Here is a 23,343-nt window from a genome sequence, read left to right as displayed (position 1 = left end):
AGGACCACAATTTGAGAACCACTGGTTGCTGGATGAGTAAAATCCATTGTGTCCACAGGAGGTATACAATAGACACTCAGATGGGGTTGTTATTATTACTACTCTCCATATCTTGGTAACCCCAACGTTTGCTCTCTTCTGCTTCCAGATTACTCAGCACAGTTTGGCTGAGATTTATGCAAAGAGAGACAGCATTCCTTTTCTACACATCTATATGTAGCAACCTCCTGCCATTAATACCCTTTCTTATTTAAAAGCTGCTTCGCAGTTTGTAAGGAACTCTCACATACGTTACTGTGTTTTTATATGAAATTCTTCCCAATTTCTGAGCATAAATTATGCCAAGTAAAGTCTCATTAAGAAATAATGCACTTAAAGCGGGGGACGGGGCGATGAGGAGAGAACGCCCCCTCCCCTTAGCATTTGCAGCTCTGAATGTAGGCATAGATTTAACTCAGACCAAGTATCCTAGAGGGGATAGGTGTCTCCCTTATGGATAGAAGGTGCAAAGTTAGAGCCCCAAAAAGCAGTAATAATAAACATCCCTCTTGGGCTCCTTCTCGCCAAATAAAGCGAATGGGTGGAGGAAATCCTGGGCGAGCCCTCCTCGGCAGCGTCCCTCAAGCTGAAGCCGAAACTGCGACTCCCACGCCCGCCGCCCCCGCCCCTGAGCTGCAGCCCGCTCTCTGCAATGCAAAAACGCAGCAGCATCGCCCTCCAGCCCTCTCCTGGGGGATCGCACGGTGCAACCAACCCTAAAAACGAGGCTGCGCGACGCCCCCTCAGCCCCGCGGGCTTCCCATTGGCCGGTTGCCGCTGTCACTCCCTCCTAGCCTCGCCTTCCCGCTCCCGGGCGGAGGCAGCCGGGCGGGGTAGGTTGCGCGCTCGCCGCGGGCTCGGGCCGCGGTCGCGGCTTTGCAGCAGGCTGCGCGTCGGACGGGGAGCGGGGCGCGCGGGCCGGGGAGGGGGCCGGGCGCGCTGCGGGCTCCGCGGCCGGACCATGCGGGGCAGGGGCCGGTTGCAGGGCCGGGGGCTGCAGCCGGCGCCGATGGCGGCCGACTAGGACCTGCCCGGCCGGCTGCCCCGCGCCCCGCCTCGCCCCGCAGCCCGGCCGGCCGGGAGGGATGCGCTGTGCCGCCCAGCTCCTCTCCGTCCTGCCCATGCCCTGAAGCAGAAAGTTTGGGGGCCGGGGGTTGTCTCCCTTCTCCCTCCTGCAATGACTGCCCAAGGACTCTTGCTGCCCAGCCTCGACTGTGACCTGTCTTCGCTCCCCAGGTCGAAATGAACTATTCCAAGCTATAACCAAGGCTCCCCTTTCTCGCCCCTCCCACAGCCGCCTTTAAGAATTTTTTTCTTTCATTCAAGAAATTGTGGTCTGCCATCTCCCCTCCTTGTTAATAATTTAGACCCCAGGCCTCATATGAATATAAGAGGGGGTGCGGTCTTCCCCAAGACGGCGCGCTGGAAGGACAGATTCCCCTTGCCGACCCACATACACCATGAAGAGGTGCAGATCGGACGAGCTGCAGCAACAACAGGGCGAGGAGGATGGAGCTGGGCTGGAAGATGCCGCTTCCCACCTGCCGGGCGCGGACCTCCGGCCTGGGGAGACTACGGGTGCTAACTCTGCTGGCGGGCCAACTTCAGACGCCGGCGCTGCCGCGGCGCCCAACCCAGGTCCCCGAAGCAAGCCTCCTGATTTAAAGGTGAGCGCAGACCATCCCCCCGGCAAGCCCAGCCCGCGACTTAGCTTTCGCCACCCCACGCAGAAGTGCTTTAACAGGATAAAAGTGAGGGGAGAAGCCAGGCAAAGGTCAGAGAGGATGAGCGGATGCTTGGCTGGCACCCCAGGGGGGACGTCAGGTACCATTTATGCCTCTGTCTTTCAGCTCCATGTCAGGTCTCTGTGTTTGTTCCCCATTATTCAGCAAACGTTTTAGTGACTCACCCATCCGAGATTGTTTGAATAATGTGTGAAGTGTTATTGGCAGACAAAGGGCTGGAGAAATCCAAGATGCTAACCAAAAAGTGGACAGCAGGTGACCATTAGTTTTCCTTGCTGAGTAAGTCTCTACCCATTGGGATCTGTGTGTGTGTGTGTGTGTGTGTGTGTGTGTGTGTGTGTGTATGTATGTATGTATGTAGACGGAGTCTTGTTCTGTCGCCCAGGCTGGAGTGCAGTGGCGCGATCTCGGCTCATTGCAACCTCTGTTGCAAGCGATTCTCCTGTCTCAGCCTCCAGAGTAGCTGGGATTACAGGCACGCGCCACCACGCCCGGGTAATTTTTGTATTTTTAGTAGAAACGGGGTTTCGCCATGTTGGCCAGGCTGGTCTTGAACTGACCTCAAGTGATCCACCCGCGTCGGCCTTCCTAAGTGCTGGGATTACAGGCGTGAGCCACCGTGCCGGGCCCCATTGGGATCTTTGAGCGCTTTCCTGGATGAAGCTCCGTTTGCCGATCTGTGAAGGGGCGGGGGAGGTGGGGTGGGGGGGAAGGTGGATTTCCTGCCGTTAGGTGGAGCCAGAGGTTAAGATAGTGCTTGGAGATCTCTGCCTGCCTGCTGAACCAACCCCCAGGGTGGAGAACTGACAGGTGGTGGAGCAGTGCTTGGGCTGGTTTGGGGCCTCAGTTCAAGTTGCATACATGCTGAGCCAGCAGCTAGAACCAGAAGCCGAAAGAACTGTTCACATGGAGCTGTTTATTTTCCGTCCTGAGGTTGCCGAGACAATTGGCGAGCTGTCTTGAATATATCTCTATCAATTAAAACAGCAGCTGAGATGAATAATGCACCTTTGCCGGAACTGCCACAGGGACTGCAGGCTCAGGCTTCTCAAGCCAGCTCACCGTCCAGCTGAGCGAGATGTCAGCCCAAGGAAGGAACTTAGATGCCTTGGAGATTGATGCCTCACAGTTATTTTCTCCAGAGAAGGTGCAGGGTCTGGGCTAGGGAAACGGAAAGGACTCTGTTGCATTTAATAAAGCCTGTATCCTATGGCAGCAGCCACTAAGGAGCTCACCAGAATAAGCCAATGCCATTCCTCATTTGGCCTGAGCGGCTCAGAGTCAGGAAGTCAGAGCGCAGGTGAGTGTGTGTGCTCTTACCTGTGTATGTTACCTGTCTGTGTGCCTTGGGGAGGAGTGAAAAGGGGGACGACTAGGTTATTGTTGTGTGTGTTTTTTAAACTTTGCAGTAATTATTCAAATCTGAACTCTGGTTCTGCCGCCGTCCTTTTCAGAGCTTCGTGGCTAGCCTTACGTCTAGAGGATCTCTGTGGGGATAGGCTCTCTCTGCACAGGAAGCTTGAGCTTTTGCCAGGCCCAGGGAGTCCTTGGTGTTTATCTCTGCTGTCACCCCTGAGTCCATCCCATGTGGTCAGGAGGTGTAGTTCCTGTTTTAAGTGAGATGGTGAGGAGGAAGGGGTCCCTTGAATGCTGTTGTAGGGAGGAGGCTAGCCTTCTGCTGCAGACTTCAGCCTCATTCTGAGCTGGTCCAGATGAGTCTGGCCAGCAAACCCTGATTCTTTGATCAGATGAGACCCTCAGCTGAGTCTGTGAGAGGCAGCTTTGGAAATTCCCCACTCTCCAACTCAGGACAGCAGTGGAAACTGCTTTCTCCATTTATTCCCCCAGTTGCCTTCATGAGGAAGATGGGTTGGTCATGGCATGGGGGCTGCAGTGTCTCTGTAGAGGGACGCCTTAAGGGATGCCACATTTCCACTGTATTATCTTTTTTTTCTTTCTTTTTTTTTTTTTTTTTTTTTTGGCAGTGCCCTTATTCTGGTCAGAGGCAGATGTAGTAACAACTTTACACTTGATATTAATTGCCATACTGCCCTCAACCAGAATTGAAATCAGGTGCAAGAAAAGGAGGCTTCTCCTTACCCCGCCCGCCCCCCCCCACCCCCACCCCCAGAGAAAACATACCACTGAACCCAGGAATGTGGACCCAGCAGTAAGGAGCAGAAAACCCAGCTGCAGCCTGCTTGTGGGAGCACGGAGAAACAAGCAGGGCTTTTCCTGTTTATCTCTGTCTGCTTCATCACAACATGTTTACTACCGGGTGCAAGGGACTTCCAACCAGATGTGACTTGGGGACTTTCACAGTTTGATTTGCTGTGTGGTCTCGGGCAAATCACTCAACTTTTCTGAGCCTTTTTCTGGTGAAAGGGACTAGGAATATCGGAGTATGTCCAAACTTATTTATTTATTTATTTATTTATTTTGAGACAGCGTCTTGCTCTGTCACTCAGGCTAGAGTGCAGTAACATGACCGCGACTCACTGCAGTCTCAAACTCCCAGGCTCAAGTGACTCCCCAACCTCAGCCTCCCAAGTAGCTGGGACTACAGGCACACGCCACCATGCCTGGTTAATTTTTAAATTTTTTTGTAGAGACAGGGTCTTGCTATATTGCCTAGGCTGGTTTTGAACTCCTGGGCTCAAGCGATCCTCCCGCCTCAGCTTCCCAAGAAGCTGGGATTACAGGTGTGAGCCACCGTGCCCAGCCCCTCCAAACTTGCTTTCCAGTGCTGGAAAAGTTGTTTTCCAATGCTGGCACAGTTTTCCAATGATAGAAAAATTCCATTATTGACTGTGGAACTGGGTAGAAGTTGACTTGTTTTAGATTTGTTGGTGGTACCACAGAAGGGTGTTTAATTTTTAATGCTCCCTACTTCATACCTGTGTTTGGTCAAGGCAGATAAGCAGTTCTGGTTTGCTTTTGTTTTCATTTTAAACTTTGGAGATGAGAACTTTTGGTATCTTAGTTCCACTTCTGTTTTCTCATGACAGCTCCAGGCACTGTGATGAATTAAGTGCATTGGAAGAAATCATCTTGAGAAAGGGGCAAAAATAATAATAATAATAAAGGACTCTGTGTAAAGCACCTCCATAGTGGTTGGGGAGGTAGGGGAAGAGGAGAGAATTTTTATCTTTGCCAAAGAAATCTGAATGGTGTTTAGTGACAGTTAGTGGTTTCAGGGGCTCCTATGGTCTCCCTCTGGTCCTTCAGCACTGTGGACCATCTTGCTGTACACTGTAAATTTCTGCTACAGTGCCCTGGATCTGTGATTATAGGGTGGGAAGGGCCAGTGAAAAGTAGTAGTTAAGCAGCAATTTTAAAACTGTAATTGAAAAATAACCTAAAAATGGACATTGCCTCACAGGAGGCTCATGCAGATACATTGAGGGCCTTCTCAACTGTTCCACACACCTGTGGGACCTTCGGGGAAGATCTCAGTAGACACTCCCGCAACAGGAGCGCAACAATTCAGTCCCATTCTTCAGCCACTTGCAGCTTGGATTCCTGTTGAAACACTCGAGTTCATGTTTCGATTCATTTGTCCTTATTGCCCAGTCTTTTGCTGCTAACAGATTCCCTGCTTGTTGGGAAGAGATGCTGGGGTTGCTAAGCCACAGAGAGTGCTGGCTGACCAAAAGTACACCAGAATTCTACAGCAAGAAAACCCAGTTCCATTGCATATGGGAGGAGAAGGGGTGCTTAGGGGAATACTGCAGACAGGGAGCACACATTCCTGCTAAGAATACAGCATACGGGCCGGGAGCGGTGGGTGGCTCATGCCAGTAATCCCAGCACTTTGGTAGGCCGAGGTTGGTGGATCACTTGAGGCCAGGAGTTTGAGACCATCCTCGCCAACATGGTAAAATCCTGTCTCTACTAAAAATACAAAAATTAGCCAAGTGCAGTGGCACACACCTATAGTCCCAGCTACTTGGGAGACTGAGGTGGAGGATCGCCTGAGCCCAGGAGGTTGAGGCTGCAGTGAGCCATGATCATGCCATTGCACTCCAGCCTGGGCTACAGAGCGAGACCCTATCTCAAAAAAAAAAAAAATAATAAATTTTAAAAAATCAAAAAAAAACACCACAATGTGTGGTAGATACTTCTGAGGCCCAGGATGAGTGGCCAAGCATAAGAGTGAGCTGGTTCTATCCTGATATGTGATGGAAGCCTGAAGGCACAGGAGGAAATTACCGACCTCCCCACCTCTCTCACCCCTTGTGCAGTGGGAAGAATTGAGCCTTTCCTGAAAGGAGGTGTCTGGGGATGCTGGCCATGGGCTTTCCCCCTGGACTTCCCCGAGGTTCTCTTTCCTCTCACAAAAGCCCCTTTAAGTAATTTCCCCGGAGATTTCTGAGCAGTATTAATATCTTTCCCTGAAGAAAAAGGGGGAGCTCCAAATTCCATCATTCCCCTCCTGGTTTGAAGCACTTTTGACTCAAGACTCACTTGGGTTCCAGCTCATGTTCTAGTCACACCATTCACTGGTCTTCCTGCCTAATTAGTGAAGAGCAGGAAAAATAATTCGAAGCCAGGTATCTGAGAGAAAGTCACAACTGAGTCCTGTGTGGTTCTCCCTGCTGGCTCTCCGCCTTTCCTGGTGGTCACAGGCAGCTTCCTCCCCCTGTGAGTGGCCTGTGTTCCTTCACCACTCCTGCAGAGAGCCCACTAGAGAAGGGTTCATGCAGTCAGCAGATACCACCTTCAGCAGGAAAGGTGCTGCTGAATTAAATTGTGAAACATGCTTATAAAAGTGCCTGAAAACATGTATGCAGTTTAAATAACAGAAGCAAAACAGACACCTCGTCTACCCAAGTCAAGGAAAAAAAAAACTGACGTTCCCGAGAAGCACCTGCTTATTTTCTATTTGTTTGTTTCTTATATATGTATTTTTCAAGGCTCAGGGTTTTGATAAAATTTATAGGTCTCAGTTTCTCCTTTTTTTTTTTTTTAAGGCTAGTCAAATGAAGTAGTGGGAGTGGAGTGTTTCTTCATTTTTTAAATGAAGGAGAAGACAAGCTACTTCATAAGAACGTGGGTGGAATGAAGATGTGTGCGTTCCCTGGGGCTCTCCAGGAGTGTTCTGATGGTTGCGATGGCTCTCTGAGGGCCTGCTGCATCTTGAGGCCCAGTAGATATGTTAAGGCTTGAAGATTCCTGCAATCTCAGGTGGGAGCCGGACACCTGGGATACGTTTTATCAGAGGAGGTAGAATTGAAGTATGCCTAAAAACAAGGACATGGGAGGCCAGGCGTGGTGGTTCACACCTGTAATCCTAGCACTGTGGGAGGCCGAGATGGGTGGATCATGAGGTCAGGAGATCGAGACCATCCTGGCTAACACACTGAAACCCCGTCTCTACTAAAAACACAAAAAAATTAGCCGGGCATGGTGGCGGGCGCCTGTAGTCCCAGCTACTCGGGAGGCTGAGGCAGGAGAATTGCTTGAACCTGGGAGGCAGAGGTTGCAGTGAGCTGAGATCGTGCCACTGCACTCCAGCCTGGGCGACAGAGCAAGACTCTGTCTCAAAAATAAAAAACAACAACAAAAAAACAGCAAAAGGAAATGGGAAATTAGTTATTTGGCCTCACTTCCAGCTGATCTCCAGGTCAAATAGGATGAAATACTTGTAAGAAAACCATCATGGAAATACACATAAGTTAAAGGGTACTTAGAGCATCATGCAGTGCAACCAGAAACTTATGGGGGTTAATCAGGAAAGTTGTTCTGCAAGAGGTGGGTTTAGAGCAAGATTTTTTTTTTTTTTTGAGATGGAATATCATTCTGTCTCAGGCTGGAGTGCAGTGGTGCAATCTTGGCTCACTGCAGCTTTTGCCTCCCGGGTTCAAGCGATTCTCCTGTCTCAACCTCCCGAGTAGCTGGGTCTACAGGCATGCACCACCACACCGGGCTAATTTTGTATTTTGAGTAGAGATGGGGTTTCATCATGTTTGCCAGGCTGGTCTGAAACTCCGGACCTTAGGTGATCCACTCTCCTCGGCCTCCCAAAGTGCTGGGATTATAAGTGTGAGCCACTGCGCACGGCCTAGAGCAAGATTTTAAAGAAGGGGTGGGATATTTATTACCAAACAGGAGAAGAGGGGCTTTCTAAATGGGGGAAGTGAGGTAGCAAGTGCTTTTGTAGGGTCTTTGCCCTGTTTGACTAGAACGATCAGGAACAATGGAGGGTAGCGCAAATGCTGAAGTTAACCGTTTTGTCCCGCTTGCACCTTATTATGAAGCAGGCAGAGGGTTGGAAGGCCCAGGATTGCCCCACCCCCACCCCCTCCAGCCTTCCGTAATATTCAGAGCAGCCCTGTATGTGGGCTCTGGGGGAACTGGTGACCGATGGGAAAGCATGTGGCAAACGAAACTCCCTGTTCTCCTGCCACATATTGAGTTCTAGATTAATTCCCAGCTGCCCTAGTTGTTCTAGTGGGAACTGTCTGGCAGGCTCAGTATTTACAGAATGTGCTTCTTTTTGTGTATCTAATTATGTCTTCACTGCCAATCCCATTAACAAGAATCTCCTTCAGCAGGGAGTTGAAATGTCTGATAGGACCTAAATTTTGGGTTGAAGTTTTCGAAGTGTGGGGTTATCAGGAGCTGGGGAAAAGGGCTCAGGCAGCTTCTCAGTGGTGGTCTTAAAGGCCAACTCAGAACTCATTTCTGTTTTCATCTCTTCCTTAAGAAATGGCATCTGCCTTTGAAGTCCCCATAGACTACTAGCATGGTACATTTTTGGAATGAGGCCATAGCTGGACAGGGTCCACCTTTGTCAGCCAAACACTTAAGTCTCTCTTCATGTAAGAAGTTAGAACAAAGCTGTTGGGGGATAACAGGTATGTTTTGTGACTGTGCTAGAAAAACAGTTATTTGGCTGGGTGCGGTGGCTCACGCCTGTAATCCCAGCACTTTGGGAGGCCGAGGCGGGGGGGGGGGTCACGAGGTCAGGAGTTCGAGACCAGCCTGGCTGGCATGGTGAAACCCCGTCTCTACTAAAAATACAAAAAATTAGCCAGGCATGGTAGTGCGCCCCTTTAGTCCCAGCTGCTCGGGAGGCTGAGGCAGGAGATTTGCTTGAACCTGGCAGGCAAAGGTTGCAGTGAACCGAGATCACGCCATTGCACTTCAGCCTAGGCGACAGAGCAAGACTCTGTCTCAAAAAAAAGAAAAAGAACAGTTATTTTTAAACCAAATGACTAAAAGCTTCCTTACTCCAGCCAGGTTAACTGAGTGATGTCCACCAGGGAAAACAAATCTCGCTGTAAGGACATGAGGCCCCTCCCAAGCCCTCCCTAAGCCATTCGTGAAGACATCACACACATTCTGGCTCCTTGGTCTGTGTTCATCTCCTTCCAAGCCGACTCAATCTTGGCGGTTACTAAGATAATAGAGTGAGAAGAGGGTTTAAACTGCAGCAGGAGAAATCTGAGTTAGACACAAGAAAAGGCTGCTAGAGCATTTGAAATCTTTGTGAAAGGTTATGTCTTTGGAAAAGGTAGTCATCTAAGGATTAAAATCACCTTTGTAAGAAGGATTTATAGAGACTTGGATAGTGGCTGCTCAGAAAATAAATGAACAAATAATTTGCATAGCAGTCTTCCATGTTTGTGTTGAGGCCTCTATCAGGTAATGTTAGGGACACAGAGATGTAGGCGCTGTAGCTCCTGCTGTCCAGTCACTCATATTGTCATCAAGGGTTCCAACCATCAGCAGGTGAGAAGTTGGATAACAGTCGGAGAGAGCACTAGAAGTGATGTCACAAGGCAGTACACGATTAATTGCAAAATGAATGGTGCAGATAATGAGTGCTTATGTGTTCAGAGCAGGGTGAGATCGCTGCAGACTGGTGTGATCAGAGAGGGCTTTATGGAGTGGCGAGGTGGTGAAGGATAGGTAGGATGCAAAGAGGCAGAGAGAGGGCATGCCATGCTGGGAACTTTAATAAAAGTCTTCTATGTTGGTGTGTGCTGAATCAGTTCTGCCTAAAGACATGGTGGATGAGGTGACCTTTTCCCACTTGCTTTGGCTCCAGGCTGAATTCTCTAAGCAATAAAGGAAAGAGGAATCAAAACAGAATTGAGAATGGGGGAATTATTTGCCCGTGTGCCCGTGAGTTGAGATTTTTTTTTTTAAATTTCATCTGTGAGGCTGGGGAATAAATAAATGATTCCAAAAATCTTTCATCACTGGGTTTCCAGTAGAAACTCCAAGTGGGCCTGAACAGTTGCAGCTGCCTACTGTACACCACTGTGATCATCAGCGCCAAACCTGGCGTAATGGTTCCTCTCCTGCTCCTGCCGGGCTCCCCACCCAGAACTTCTTAAGGGCAATTGGAGACTTCTTAATCCACTTTGGATCCTAAGAGTAGAACTCTGTGGGTTTTTACAGTGATTAGTTCTCTAATGCTGGCCCTGTTTCCATAGAGACCCTATAAATAGAGGAACGTTGGTGACCTAGGCTGGCAAAGGCTCAGGGTGACCCAGTCACCCCACTGAACCCTCATAGCCAAACTGTTGGTAGGACGGAAGGAGTTTCAAACCCAGGTAGGAGGAAGGGCTATGCAGTCAGCTGCCAGGTGGGATAATTAGCTATAGATTAGTGTGACTTTAAGCTTTCCTGGGATTTGTTGAGAACACAGGGACCTGTAAAAATTAGAAACCACTTTTGGTCATTTTTAACCAGATGGTGCCAATGACACTGTACCCCAAGCATTTTAGTTTTGTATTCATGCAGCTGTGTTTGCAGATTTTGGAGCAAACTTCCCCTTTGGGGGACCCACACCCAGGGAGAAAGACGGATGAAGCCCAACTGTTCAGAAACCACAGCCTTCTCAGGAAGGATCTTTCAGAAGCCATCTAGTCCTCCCTTTCTTCCTGAAAGGACAATGCCACCCAAGGAGATTGGGTCCTTCCTGCCCTTTCAGATAGTTCCAGGGGAGGGACAGCCAACTCCCTTCACTTCCTTCCCCAGGGCACCTCACCCTGGGAAGCTCTCCTTTCTGACTGCCTTCTGGCCAGTTCTGGGGACGGCACTTCTTGCTTCGGTCTTACGGATCATGAAAGCCCTGTTTGTGTGCCACCTCTAACTCTGAAGCATCTCAGCTGTCTAATGCATGGCTTCATTTGGCCACCAAAATGGTTTCTGGCAGCCAGGGAAAAGCAAAAGTCAATGTGGAAAAGCAAGTGACATTTTAGGAGCTGGAACCTGTTAGTCAGAGCAGGTGGTGCTTTCTGCTGCGTTGGCGGCTAAGTTCCCTTAAGCTAGTCACCATGGTTTTCCTCACTTCTGAAACTTGTAGCTGGTTATGTGTATGTGCTGAGTTTCTTTTTTTTTTTAAACACTTACCGTGTTATGTCAAAACTCCTTAACCATCTCCTCCCTGACACCCACATGCAGAAGCGGCCCAGCCCTTGAGTCACTTTGCTGTTTCCGCCTCGCACCTTATCAGTGAGGAAAAACCCCTTCATTTGGAGTAATCTCCTCTCTCCACACATTGTTCTTTGACTTCCTTTTTGTTATTTCCCTCCTGCCTGCCACAGACTTTAATAGATTCCTCGGTCTGCTGGGGCAAAGGTCCTGGGGTCTCCTGGTCACTTTCCCTAGGTTTCCTTCAGCTGCAGGACAGCTCAGGGAGGTGGGAAGTAAAGACTTTATAGTTGAGGGTCTTGTCTTATAACATGGGATGGGCAGGTCACAACTGCAGTTCAGGGGACCTAACAACCCTTGACCCAGGCATTTTTGTTTTGCTCCTGCCTCTGATACTATTCTGGGACACATGCAAATACCCTATCTACTTTAAATCTTGAGTCTTGAAATCTTAAGTCTTGAAATCAGTGTATGGGCCCCTGAAGGTAAATTCAATTAGAAGTCGGGGGTTTCTCTGTGTGGCTTGGATGAGCCACTTAGCTATGCTGTGCCTCCGTTTCTTCATCTGCAAAATAGAAAGACTGATGCTATGACGTCTCACATTCCTAGCTCCTGAGATTAGGCTAGTGTCAGATTATAATGACAGTATAAATCGGAACACACTTTGCAAAATGCTGTTGTATAAATTTTAAAAGTAAATTAACCAAGGATTTTAGGCTCCAAGGCAATATGGCAGACATTGGTGGCCACCATAGCTCTCCCCGGCACCTCCACTGGCCTCCCGGGGATAGGGGAGAGGAAATGCCTCAGAACTCTAGGACCTCTGCTGAAGTCTTTAGAAGGGAAACTCTTTCTGCCTGAGTGGATCCTCAGTGTTGGAGAAACCAGTTTAGGAATGGGGGGAGAAGAGGAAGGGACCTGGAATAGAACACTAGAAAGACAATTCGTATTATGGAATGTGACGATTTGGCAGAGGCAGCTGGGCAAATGCCAGAGCCAGCTGGCCCCATCACAGTGTCTAGAGGGAGGTCTTGCATCAGCTTGGGCCTGGGGAAGAGGGAGGTGTCCTGGCACGTCCCTGGTCTGAAGGCTGCAGGATCTGGCCCGTTCCAAGTCCATGGCAGAGTTGACATCTTGGTTCTCCCCAGCACAGATTCAGGTGAGCCTTGTGACCCTGCCTCAAGCTGGCCCCCAGGGGATGGTAACTCCTGTGGGAAAAGCTGGCATTGTGTAACTTAACATCTCGAGGGCTGCCCCAGAATTCCGTTCTTGAGAAGAAATCATGGTAGCCTTAATTTCCTCATCTCTAAATGGAGATGTTCCCGTTGTTGCTTTTGTTACTATTTAGGAGAATCAAATGGGATAATGCAGGATACAAAGCTCCTTTAAAACGAAAAACCGTTAGTTCGAGATGAGTTGTGATGATGTAATTTATCTGGTCTGTAAAATGGGTGATGTAAGGGCCTCACCTACTTTGAGGATTCTGGGGATACTCAAATGAGGTGAAAAATGAAAACCCTAACATTTTACACAAATACTTAATAGTATAGTTATTTGTATCCAGCTGTAAGTGCAGCCATCTGCACAAACTCAAGGCTGAGTTGTAAAGTAACCTAAGAGTGGGGTCAGCTCGTTCAGAGGATGTCAGGTTGCTTTTTCTTGGTTTCTATATGGTCTAGATTTTCTGCTCTGTAAGTTTGTTTCTAGGGAAAAAAAAAAAGAAAATCCAGTCTGTGTAATTTTTTGGAACATTTTTTAAATGACTGAGGTGGCCTGGTGAGATTGTGGGTTGTTCCTCACAGGAAATCCTGCTATGGCTCATTGAGTCCCAAATGGCTGGGTCCTGAGTTTTCCTCTAAGGAGCTGCAGAATGTGAGGTGTCTCCTGGTCCTCCAAGTCTCACCCCTCCTTCCAACAGCTCCAAAGCTCTCATAGAGGGCTCAGCCTGGCCAGATAAGCCATCCCCTGACAGAAGCAGCTGTCTGGAATTATACCACAGTTGCTCGCCCTGGCAGGCCATCCAGCTGCCCCTCTGTGAGCAGTCTTGCCGGAAGAGCAGCTGGAGAACCTCAGCGACAGGGCTAAGAGGAAAGGCTGTGGCCTGGGCAGCACCGGGTTGCAGGGCCTCTATGCTTTGGGTCTAAGGGGAAAGACACTCATTTGGATAGCTTGTTCTGATGTGTATGCTAAAGAATTGGTCACATTACTATGTCACAAGGTTTGCTCATAGAAGTAAAGTTTATTTCATTGCCAACTGTATCAGGAATAAAATTGGTTGCAAATAACAGAAAATCATACTAGAGTTGTGTAGACAAAGATGGGTTTATTTCATGCAACAAGAATCCCAGGATAGGTGTTCACAACTGGTTTGGTGGCTCCATAGACCTTCAAGTTCCCAGGCCTGTCCCTTGGGCTCCACCACCTGTGTGCAGACCCTCATCATCAACCATGTCATCCTGTGGTTGCAGAACGGCCACTGCATCTCCAGGCACTATGTTCCCATTCCAGATGGGAAGATTTTGGAAGGGCCAGTATCTTTATCAGGAAAGCAAAAGTGCTCCCAGAAGCTCTCACCTTGCTTTTCGTTGGCCCAAACTGTGTCACGTGGCTACTTCTAGCTGCAAGGGAGTCTGATGAAGCAGGAATTTTTAGCAAGGTGAGTTAAGTCCTTGCAGTTTGGTTGGTAAGAAAGAAAAATAGATATTGGGTAGGCAATTAGCAGTGTCTGCTACAACAGTATAACTTGATTGTATGACCTTGATTTTCCTGGGGGAATGTTGGAATTAGGCAACTTTGGAAATCGATGCTTGGTGGCCTGAAAGAACTAGTACAGCTTGAAGGGATGTCTAACTTGGAAGGAGGGAAGGACTCGGGGTGGGGATCAATCTAGAGGGATACAACCCCATGAGCCAAGTGCTACCTGTGTATGCCATAAAGCCCCAGACTGAAGCCCTGAGAGCATCATTCCTAGAAAGTCTGAACCTTCATTTTGATTAGGAATGTCCGGTGGAAAACCGTGGGGGCACATTTCTTTCGGAATGAAAGGATGGGTCTGTGTTGCCACCTTTTCGCAAAGTGACCCTTTATGCACGACAGGCCATCCACAGAGATCTTCCAGGTTCAGATGGCTGCATTAGCTATGCCAGTCTACCAAGGACAGATCCTTCATCTTCACCCCCCTACTGACTAGGCAATCAAGAGCTTTCCACTCACCAGGGTTCTTCATCTCTCCCCCTTAAGAAAATCCAGCAGCTGTCAGAGGGCTCCATGTTTGGCCACGGTCTGAAGCACCTGTTCCACAGCCGCCGTCGGTCTCGGGAAAGGGAGCACCAGACGTCTCAGGATTCCCAGCAGCAGCAGCAGCAGGGTATGTCCGACCATGACTCCCCAGATGAGAAAGAGCGCTCTCCGGAGATGCACCGTGTCTCCTACGCCATGTCCCTGCACGATCTGCCCGCCCGGCCCACCGCCTTCAACCGTGTGCTGCAGCAGATCCGCTCCCGGCCCTCCATCAAGCGGGGCGCCAGCCTGCACAGCAGCAGTGGGGGCAGCAGCAGCGGGAGCAGCAGCCGGCGCACCAAGAGTAGCTCCCTGGAGCCCCAGCGTGGCAGCCCTCACCTGCTGCGCAAGGCCCCCCAGGACAGCAGCCTGGCCGCCATCCTGCACCAGCACCAGTGCCGTCCCCGCTCTTCCTCCACCACCGACACTGCTCTGCTGCTGGCCGACGGCAGCAACGTGTACCTCCTGGCTGAGGAGGCCGAAGGCATCGGGGACAAGGTGAGATGGGCCTTCTGGGGCAGGGGAGACTCAGAGGCAAGGGCCATCTGCTGAGGGGCCTTGAGATCTGGGGAGCTGAGCCAGGGGCCCTCCCTGGCAGATACTGACACCCCGCCGCCTGCAGAGTTATTTGTCTTGGTTAAAGGAGTCAGGTATGACTAGGCCAAAAACAAGAGATGATTCCCAGGATGGCTAATTTTTGTTTCTTTAGGGCTTTGTTTTTCAAAATTGTGTTTTGCTCATGCTGATATTAATGTTGACTTGTTTTCCTTAAATGGGCTATCAAGAGGCAATAGGTATAGTAGTTTAAAGCACAGACCGGACGCAACTCTGGTTCTGCCACTTACTCAGTTAACCTCTGTGTGCTTGTTTCACCAATTGAAAATGAGGATAATAATAGTACAGTTATAGGACTAAATGAGTTAATATATATAAAATACTTGGAATAGAGCCTGGCGTAGTATCATCTTTACTATTGGCACCAACCAAAGAAGATAGGGAATCCATGAAGGGTGATTTGGGAAGGAGAAAAGCTAGTCTGGCACTCCATGAATTTATATATTCGTTCTTTTATTCGTGTAACAAGTATCTATTTAATTCTTATTTTGTGTTACAAGAATGAACAAGCCAGTGTTGCTGTCCTTGTGGAGCTCACTCTAGAGGGGGTACAAGTGGGTGAATGAACAGAGAGATGGGAGCTGCTGTGGGAGCTTCAAGGGAGAGGGGACTTGAGGAGAGAGCGAGGAGCTGGCAAAGACCTGTTTGAGGAAACCGTTGAGCTGAATCTTGAATAATTTAGCCAGGGAAGAACTGGGAGAGGGGAAGGGGGAAGGGAGGGCATAGTATGTACAAAAGCACACAAGCTGGTGCTAGGGGTTACTGGGGGTTCATTATGGCCAGAGCATCTAGCACTTTTGGGGATTGACAGGTAGGCAGAGGCCACATCACAAAAGGCCATTCCATGTTGATTCTGGGAGTAGTGTGAAGCTATCAAAGGGTGCTAGGCAGGAAACTGGCAGGACGAGGTTCCTCTAGGTCTCAATATAAAGAGTAGATTGGGGCCAGGCACGTGGCTCACACCTGTAATCCGAGAACTTTGGGAGGCCGAGGTGGGTGGATCACTTGAGGTCAGGAGTTCAAGATCACTCTGGCCTACATGGTGAAACCCTGTCCCTACTAAAAGCATAAAAATTAGCCAGGCATGGTGGTGGGCGACTGTAATCCCAGCTACTCGGGAGGCTGAGGCAGGAGAATTGCTTGAACCTGGGAGGCGGAGGTTGTAGTGAGCCAAGATCGAGCCACTGCACTCCAGCCTGGGAAACAGAGCGAGACTTCGTCTCAAAAAAAAAAAGAAAAAACCAAAAAAAAAAAACCCCAAAAAACCCAACAAAAAAATCAGTAGATTGGGAAGGGAGTGCAGGACGGGAGTTAAGAAGACTTTGGAGCTAGTGCAGTAGTCTAGGCTGCAGCAGTGGGGATGGAAAGAAGGCGCCAAGTGCAGAAAACATTTGGAAGTGAAAGTCAGAAGTAGTAGGTGAGAAAGCGAATAGGAGGCAAAGGAAAGGGAGGCGTAGAGGATGATTCTAAGATTATGGGCTTAGCGGCTTTAGAAATGGGGGAATTCTGTAGTTGAGGAATCACAGGAGAAGGAGCATGTTTTGGGGGGAAGGTGATGAGTTCAGTTTTGGACCTGTTGAGTTGCGAGTGCCTTTGGGAGCTGTCCAGCTAGGGAGGACCAGCTGGTAATTGGGTCTGTGGGGTAGGGGCCTGGGCTGGGGCCAGTGCTCTGGTTGCTGGCACTGAGGTTGAAATCATGGGTGTGGGTGTGATCTTCAAAGGAGGATGTGTCGAATGAGAAGGAGGCCGTGGACAGACCCAACTGACATGTAAGTGACAGGCCAAGCACCAGGGGCCTGAGAGAAAGCAGTCAGATGGATAGAAGTAAACTTGCAGCAAAGCAAAAGAAAAATGAGCTTGAAGGAGGAGGAAGTAATCAGAGTGAAATGCATAGAAGGGGCAGGTCACATCTGGGTTTGGAAATGTGCACAGGCAGTAGCAAGCGGTGGCTGTCGTTGGGAACCGTGGCCTGAAGCCAGTTTCTGTGGATTAAGGAGAGGGTGGAAGTGGAGGCAGGTGTGTAGCTTGGCTGGAAAGAAGGAGGGTATCAGGTGGAGACAGTCTGATTTTGTTGGTTTTTTTAAGTTGGGAAGCACCTGAGCCCACCTCCATGCTGGCTGGAGAGGTCCCCATTAGGGAGAGATTGAAGATAGCAGTGAGGAAGGGGAATTCTCACTGGGGTGAGGTCAGTGAGTAGGTGAAAGGGTGTGAGATCCAGAAGTCAGCATCGTCCTTGGTCACAAAGAGTTACCTGTGGGAGGCAGAAATGAATTCTTACTTTGTTTTTATTTTCTATGGGGGAAGAAACCAAAGGTGCAGGTGTTCATTGAGAGCAGGAGGGGAGGTGGGAAGGGCTGGCTTGAGGAGGGCAGTAAAGGTTTGGCTTGGGGCAGAGCAAGGCTCTAAGCAGGAACTCACGGGTGACCTGTCTGGTGTTGTAGAGGCTCGTAATTTGTGCTGGCAGCACCCTAGTGGTTGCGATTTGTTTTCTCTCTAGTGGTCCTAGCCAGAGGGTAGGAACAGAGCTGAACGATTATCAGGCTAATCCAGGGTTGGGGGTTGCTGGTAGGGCATGTAAGGGTGACGAAGGAGTTGGGGGTTTGTTTGGGTCAGAGAATGCTCAAAAGGTTGGACCTTGAAACCTTGGCTAGCAGAGAAGGAGGTGGGGATAGGAGAAGGCTGATGAATGTGGAGAAAAGGAGATGGGGTACTGAGGGAATGAGGGAGCAGGTACATTAAGAATAAAGAGGAGTGAGAGAGACAGGAGAGGGCATTGGAGTTTACAATTTGGGGGGTGGGATAGGGAAGACAAAGGTCAGAGTATACTCATAGAGCATGGCAGACAAGGAATGAATGGAAAGATAATTTCAGTGGCAAGAGCTGAGAGGCTAGGTTGTGGGATGGGCTGTCCACATGACATAGAGATGCCCCCTTGGACAGTGGTCAGAAAGGAGGGCAGCAGGTAGCTTTGATGACTGGAGGGTGGGGAGAAGAGTGCAATGGCAGGGACCTCAAAGAAGGCCAGGCTGAAGCAACACTGAGTACAGTAGAATGCTGGTCCCATCTCCAGAGGGCACAAAATGAGGGAGGAAGAGGAAGAAAAAAATCACTGCGATTAATGAGGGCTCCGGGGCAAGTGGAGCTGCAATAAGAGCCTGCAGGGGCCCAAGTGCTTGACTATGGGCAGGAGGCAGCTTGTTTGTTGTGGAAGGAGGAGTCTGGAAGGTCCAGTGGGAGGGCGGATGAAAGAGAAGACAGCTCAAGTGGAAGTGAGAGGAGACATGATGGAGGACCAAACAGTTCTACATTTGGGGGATGTGAGGCCCTGTGGATTTTCCAGCGTCAGAGTTCCAAAGGAAACTCAGATACAAAGTTGTTTTTACCTTAGATGATCACCAGAGCAGATCCATCTCCATGTACAGTTTTAAATTGTCCTCTCATCAACACAGACTGTTTCTCAAGTTCTTGTGCATGTTTACATTTGAAAATGTTTGGATGTTCATTCATTCAACAAGCATTTGTGTGTATGCCGTGTGCCTGGCATTGTATAGCAGTTCAGGTTTGGTTTTGCTCTTTTCCAATGTAGAAAGTGCTTTTGTAGACATCATTTCATGAATTCATTAAAGCAATCCTGTGAGATAGCTAAGCCAGGTGAAGATATCCCAATTTTTTTTTTTTTTTGAGACAGAGTCTTACTTACTTTGTCACCCGTCTCGGCTCACTGCAACCTCCACCTCCTGGGTTCAAGTGATTTTCCTGCCTCAGCCTCCCGAGTAGCTGGGATTACAGGCACCACCACCTCGCCCGGCTAATTTTTGTATTTTTAGTAGAGATGGGGTTTCACCATGTTGGCCAGGCTGGTCTCAAACTCCTGACCTCAGGTGATCTGGCTTTCCTCAGCCTCCTGAAGTGCTGTGAACGGGGTGTGAGCAGGGCATCTGGTTCAGAAGCTGTTGAACTACTCTGGGGGTGGGGCGGAGTAGCTGGATTCTGGATTGGTTTCAAAGATCAAGCCACAAAGGTTTCTGATGATTCTATGTGGGCATGACAGAAAGAGAGAAGTCAAATGTGGTTCACAGATTTGCGGCCTGGCAGCCGGAAAGAAGAAATGGCCAATAACTAAGTCAAGGAAGATGGCAAATAGAATGAGTACCTGGCAAGGGGTGTGAGGTGGGGGTGGGAGGGGGGTGCAGAAATCAGAGCTAGGTTTGGGGTACCTTCAGTTTGAAGTGGCTATTAAACGTCCACGTGGAAATGCCAAATAAGCAGTCAGCTGTACGAGTCTGGAGTTCTGGGGAGAGATCCAAGCTACAGGCATAAATTTGGGAGTTGTCAGCATATAGATAGTATTTAAAATGATGGGACTGAACCATTTGCAAGCCTAGCCTCCACTGGGGAGAAGTCTGTTCTCAGAGTGAGGAGCTCTGCACGCGTTGGCTGAAAGGGTGGCGTGGCTTTGTGAAATTGAGAGCTGGAGGAGCCCAGCAGAATGAACCAGGTTGTTCAGCCCTTAATGAGCAGACACTCTGCGTGTAGAGGCAGCCAGGCCCACCTCTCATGGGTGAGTCAATGAATACATTTTAAAAATCAAATTAGAAAAATCCTGTCAAGCAGGAGTCTCCGGTATACAGCTATTTTATGAGGAGGGAAAATGTGAACCTTGCTGTCTTTGGTTGCCTAGGGCTCCCATGAAGACCTCCTGAGCAGGGAGAAGACGTTGGGGTGGGCGGTGGGCACTGTCGGAAGCTGGTGAAGGACTGTGGATGTTTGCAGGGGCCTGGGGGAAGTGGGACAGGCTCATTAGCTGGGGAGCTTCTCTGTGGGGCTCTGCCATGTGGCTCACTGTGCCCAAGATACCCAGATGGGAGGGAGGAACTCTTTTTTTGCTGCTTATGGAAGACGAGACCCAGACACTTTGGGTGACCTGATGAGGGGACGGTTCCCTGGGTTCAGGGTGATCATGGGGGAAATGGTTGTTCTTGTGACTATTTTATATCCTTCTTTAGAACCCTCAGCTTTGTTAAGTGTATGGCCTGGTTGATCTTTATAACACACCTGTGAAGTTGGCAGAGCAGGTGTTATCTCCATTTTACAGATAAATAGACTAAGGCCTAGAGGAATCAAGAGACTGCTTGCCTATGGCACCCAGCTAGGTCTTGGCAGGGAGACAAGGGATCCTAGTCTGTACCCAAGACTCATCTGAGAGGTGACATCACTGAACCCGGCTGGGGACCATTTTATGCAAAGTCTATGGAGAGCAGGTTTGCCTCAGTCCGAGGGGGATGATTTTATCTCTTGGTTGCCATTTCCCCTTCAGTTGCATAGATTTCCTGACCTGGAGCTGTCCTTCCAGGAATGGGCGTGGCCCTGGGGGTCCTGAGGAGAGAAAGGTTGCTTCCCTGTCACAGAGGAAAAAGGTCTTCCAGCCATTAGTAAACGCTGCTCTGTCAGCTGACTCCCCCAGACCCAGAGGCCCTGGGCTGGTGTGAGAAGCAGTAGTGGTTCTGCCCTGATCTCTGGGCATGAATAGGAGGTATTCTTCTCTCCCTAGTAAACACAGCCCCACATGCTCTCTGCAAGATCCCTGGCGGTTACTAGCATCTATTTTTAATTCATAAGCCTCCCCCACTCCCCACACCCCCTGCCATTGTTTAGAACTCACCAGCTGGCTTTCGGACCAGAGCAGCCCTGGCAGGGTTGAGTTACCGAAACACCCTGGAGGCAGCTAAAGTTCCTCAGCTGTCCTGGAGAGGCTCACCCCAGCCCCACCCCAAGAAAGTAGGAGACCTCAAGCCCCAAAGGGAGCAGGGTGTGATGGGGGACAGATAGAGGCTCACAGTCCAGGGAAGCAGCTCAGCCTTGGTGATGGTAATTTGGCTGTTGGTTGTTCCTGCTAGATCCACTTAGTTGTCTTTGAGGTTGTGCCTTCAATTACTTCCCTGTTTAAAAACAAAAACAAAAACAAAACATTGTTGGCTGGGCAAGGTGGCTCCTACCTGTAATCTTAGCACTTTGGGAGGCTGAGATGGGTGGATCAGTTGAGCCTAGGAGTTTGAGACCAGCCTGGGCAACATGGTGAGACCCTGTCTCTACAAAAAGTATTTAAAAATTAGCCAGGTGTGGTAGCGTGCACCTGTAGTCCCAGCTGCTTGGGAGGCTGAGGTGGGAGGATCACTTGAGCCCACGAGGTTGAAGCTGCAGTCAGGCGTGATTGCACCACTGCACTCCAGCCTGGGTGACAGATTGAGACCCTATCTCCATTTTAAAAAAATCGTCATCTCAGCCTCGCCATTCTGCTTTCTAGTATGTATGCGACACAGAAAAGTAACTGCTCTCTATGTCTTAGATTTGTAAAGTGGGGAACAAATTGTCATCAATTGTGGGTGCACTTGGGCATTGGCAGGTGATTAGAGAATGCAGGTTTTTCATCCATGTGTAGCCTTAACCTCTGGGAGGCACAAGCCCCGGAGACTAGAGAGGGAACCACTGGTTATACGTCCAGTGGAGATGGCGTTGGGCCACCTGGCTCCGCAGAAAACAGATGAGGTCCCCACCCTCTTCTCCCTCTTTTTCTTCTTCTTCTTTTTTTTAACAGCAGTTCCTGGAAAACGTAGGGTCAGAGGGTTGTATTCCCCTTCTCTCATCTCTCCCAGGCCTGGTTAGGCATCAATCCCTTCTCTCCTTGTTCAGAACCTCTCCCCAGCTGACCCCTGGACTTGTGCATGGAGTGTCAGGAAGGGGACGCAGCGCAAGAGTGCTGGATTTACAGCCAGCCAGCCCCTGACTGTGTCCTGCTTACCCCTTCCGCTCCTGCAGTGTGGCTGAGAAGCAGCACGGGGCAGAGCTGGGAGGGCTTCTGGACAGCTTCAGGAGACTGTGTGGAGGTGCTGGGGAGAGGAGGACTCTTATGACAGGCCCTGCTTTGAGAGCAGGCAGGAAGGAAGAGAGGGCCAAGATCTCACCAGTCATGCTGCGGGTGAAACGAGGAGGGTGGAGAGATGACAACGTCCTGACTGGATGCTTCCCTGTGGCCTCATGGTGTTATCTCCAGGCTCCAGACAGGGAAACCAGTGAAGTTCAGCCCGTCACCTAAGCGAGAGCAGACTCTGAATGCCCTGTGCTCTCCATCCACTCCCACACCAGATTTATCCAACAAGATTTCTTCTCTGCCCCAGCATAAATAAGCACCCCTGTTTACTCTGAAGGATGGTGAGTGAGGGGCCCCCCCAACCCCTGGCTCTTGCCAAGAAGATAGATCTTGGCAGCTGCCCAGGGGCCTTGGTTTGTTTATGTCTGGGAGTCTGCTGGTTCAGAGGTGGGTGGGGCGGGCTCTGCTGAGAGAGGTTTCCAAACATGACCACTCAGCCAGCCGGCCGTGGGGGCCCCTGGTGTGTCTGAACTTGTAGGCCAGGTTGCATGGCAGGCTGAAGGGTCCCAGACGGGCCACTCTGCCTGTTCACACAAATGCATCCACCTTCTGAGCACACCACCACGCAGGTACATGCACCAGCCTCTGCCGGCCTGCCCTCCCTCACACCCAGGAGTGGTGGAGGGCAACTGCCTCCTCTGTTCCCCTCCTCCATCCCATCTCATCTCTTCTGCCCTTCTTTCTTCCTCTCTGCATGGAAAGGTCCCTTGGGCAGAGGGAGAGCCAGAGGCAGCCAGATCAGCAGCCTCAGAGGAGCCTTTCAAGACTGTGCGTGTGCTGCCAGTGGCTCACCAGGCCAGGGCAGGGCAGCTGTGTGATTTGCCATGAATTGCTGCTCCCTGTCTCAGTGACTCAAAGCCCCTATTACCCAGAGGCCTTGGGGTCCCAGCACAGCTGTATATCCTCTTGTGCCTGGAGATCCGAGTTTTTTCCTTTAGTCTGATTTGAATGCCTCATGTTCAGGTGAAGCCCTTGCCTTGTAGGGGTCCTGTCTGATTAGGAGAGGGGCCCAAAGTGAGGACTCTGTTTCTGACCTAAAGCTCTGACACCAGAGATCATAAGCTGCAGCATCCTCTTGACTTTTCAGACAGAATCAGCCAGCAGGTAACTGGCCTCCAGAATTAGCCTTTATGCATCTTTTCCCCACTAACACCCACTGACTTTCTTTCTAGATTGAAAATATCGGCCGGGCGCGGTGGCTCAAGCCTGCAATCCCAGCACTTTGGGAGGCTGAGGTGGGCGTATCACCTGAGGTCAGGCGTCCAAGACCACCCTGGCCAACATGAGGAAACCCCGTCTCTACTAAAAATACAAAAACTAGCCGGGCATGGTGGTGGGCGTCTGTAA

At 49.9% G+C, this 23,343-nt stretch overlaps 1 protein-coding gene across 2 annotated transcripts in view; it reads left to right on the top strand.

The window, feature by feature from the left end:
- Positions 1-856: 856 nt before the first annotated feature.
- Positions 857-23,343, top strand: part of TMCC2 (transmembrane and coiled-coil domain family 2) — a 45,461-nt gene continuing 22,974 nt past the window's right edge. Inside the window, exons 1-2 of one of the 2 annotated variants that reach the window (XM_054466711.2) lie at positions 857-1,706; positions 14,415-14,951. In XM_054466711.2, the coding sequence (XP_054322686.1) occupies positions 1,500-1,706; positions 14,415-14,951 (744 nt within the window). In that variant the 5' untranslated portion in view covers positions 857-1,499. Of the gene's footprint in view, positions 1,707-2,583; positions 3,085-14,414; positions 14,952-23,343 lie in introns of those variants that run through there. The other variant, XM_054466718.2, reaches the window with a different exon arrangement.

Source organism: Pongo pygmaeus, chromosome 1, assembly GCF_028885625.2.
Source record: "Pongo pygmaeus isolate AG05252 chromosome 1, NHGRI_mPonPyg2-v2.0_pri, whole genome shotgun sequence".
Taxonomy (NCBI): Eukaryota; Metazoa; Chordata; class Mammalia; order Primates; family Hominidae; genus Pongo; species Pongo pygmaeus.
This window is presented reverse-complemented; position numbering and strand designations above follow the sequence as displayed.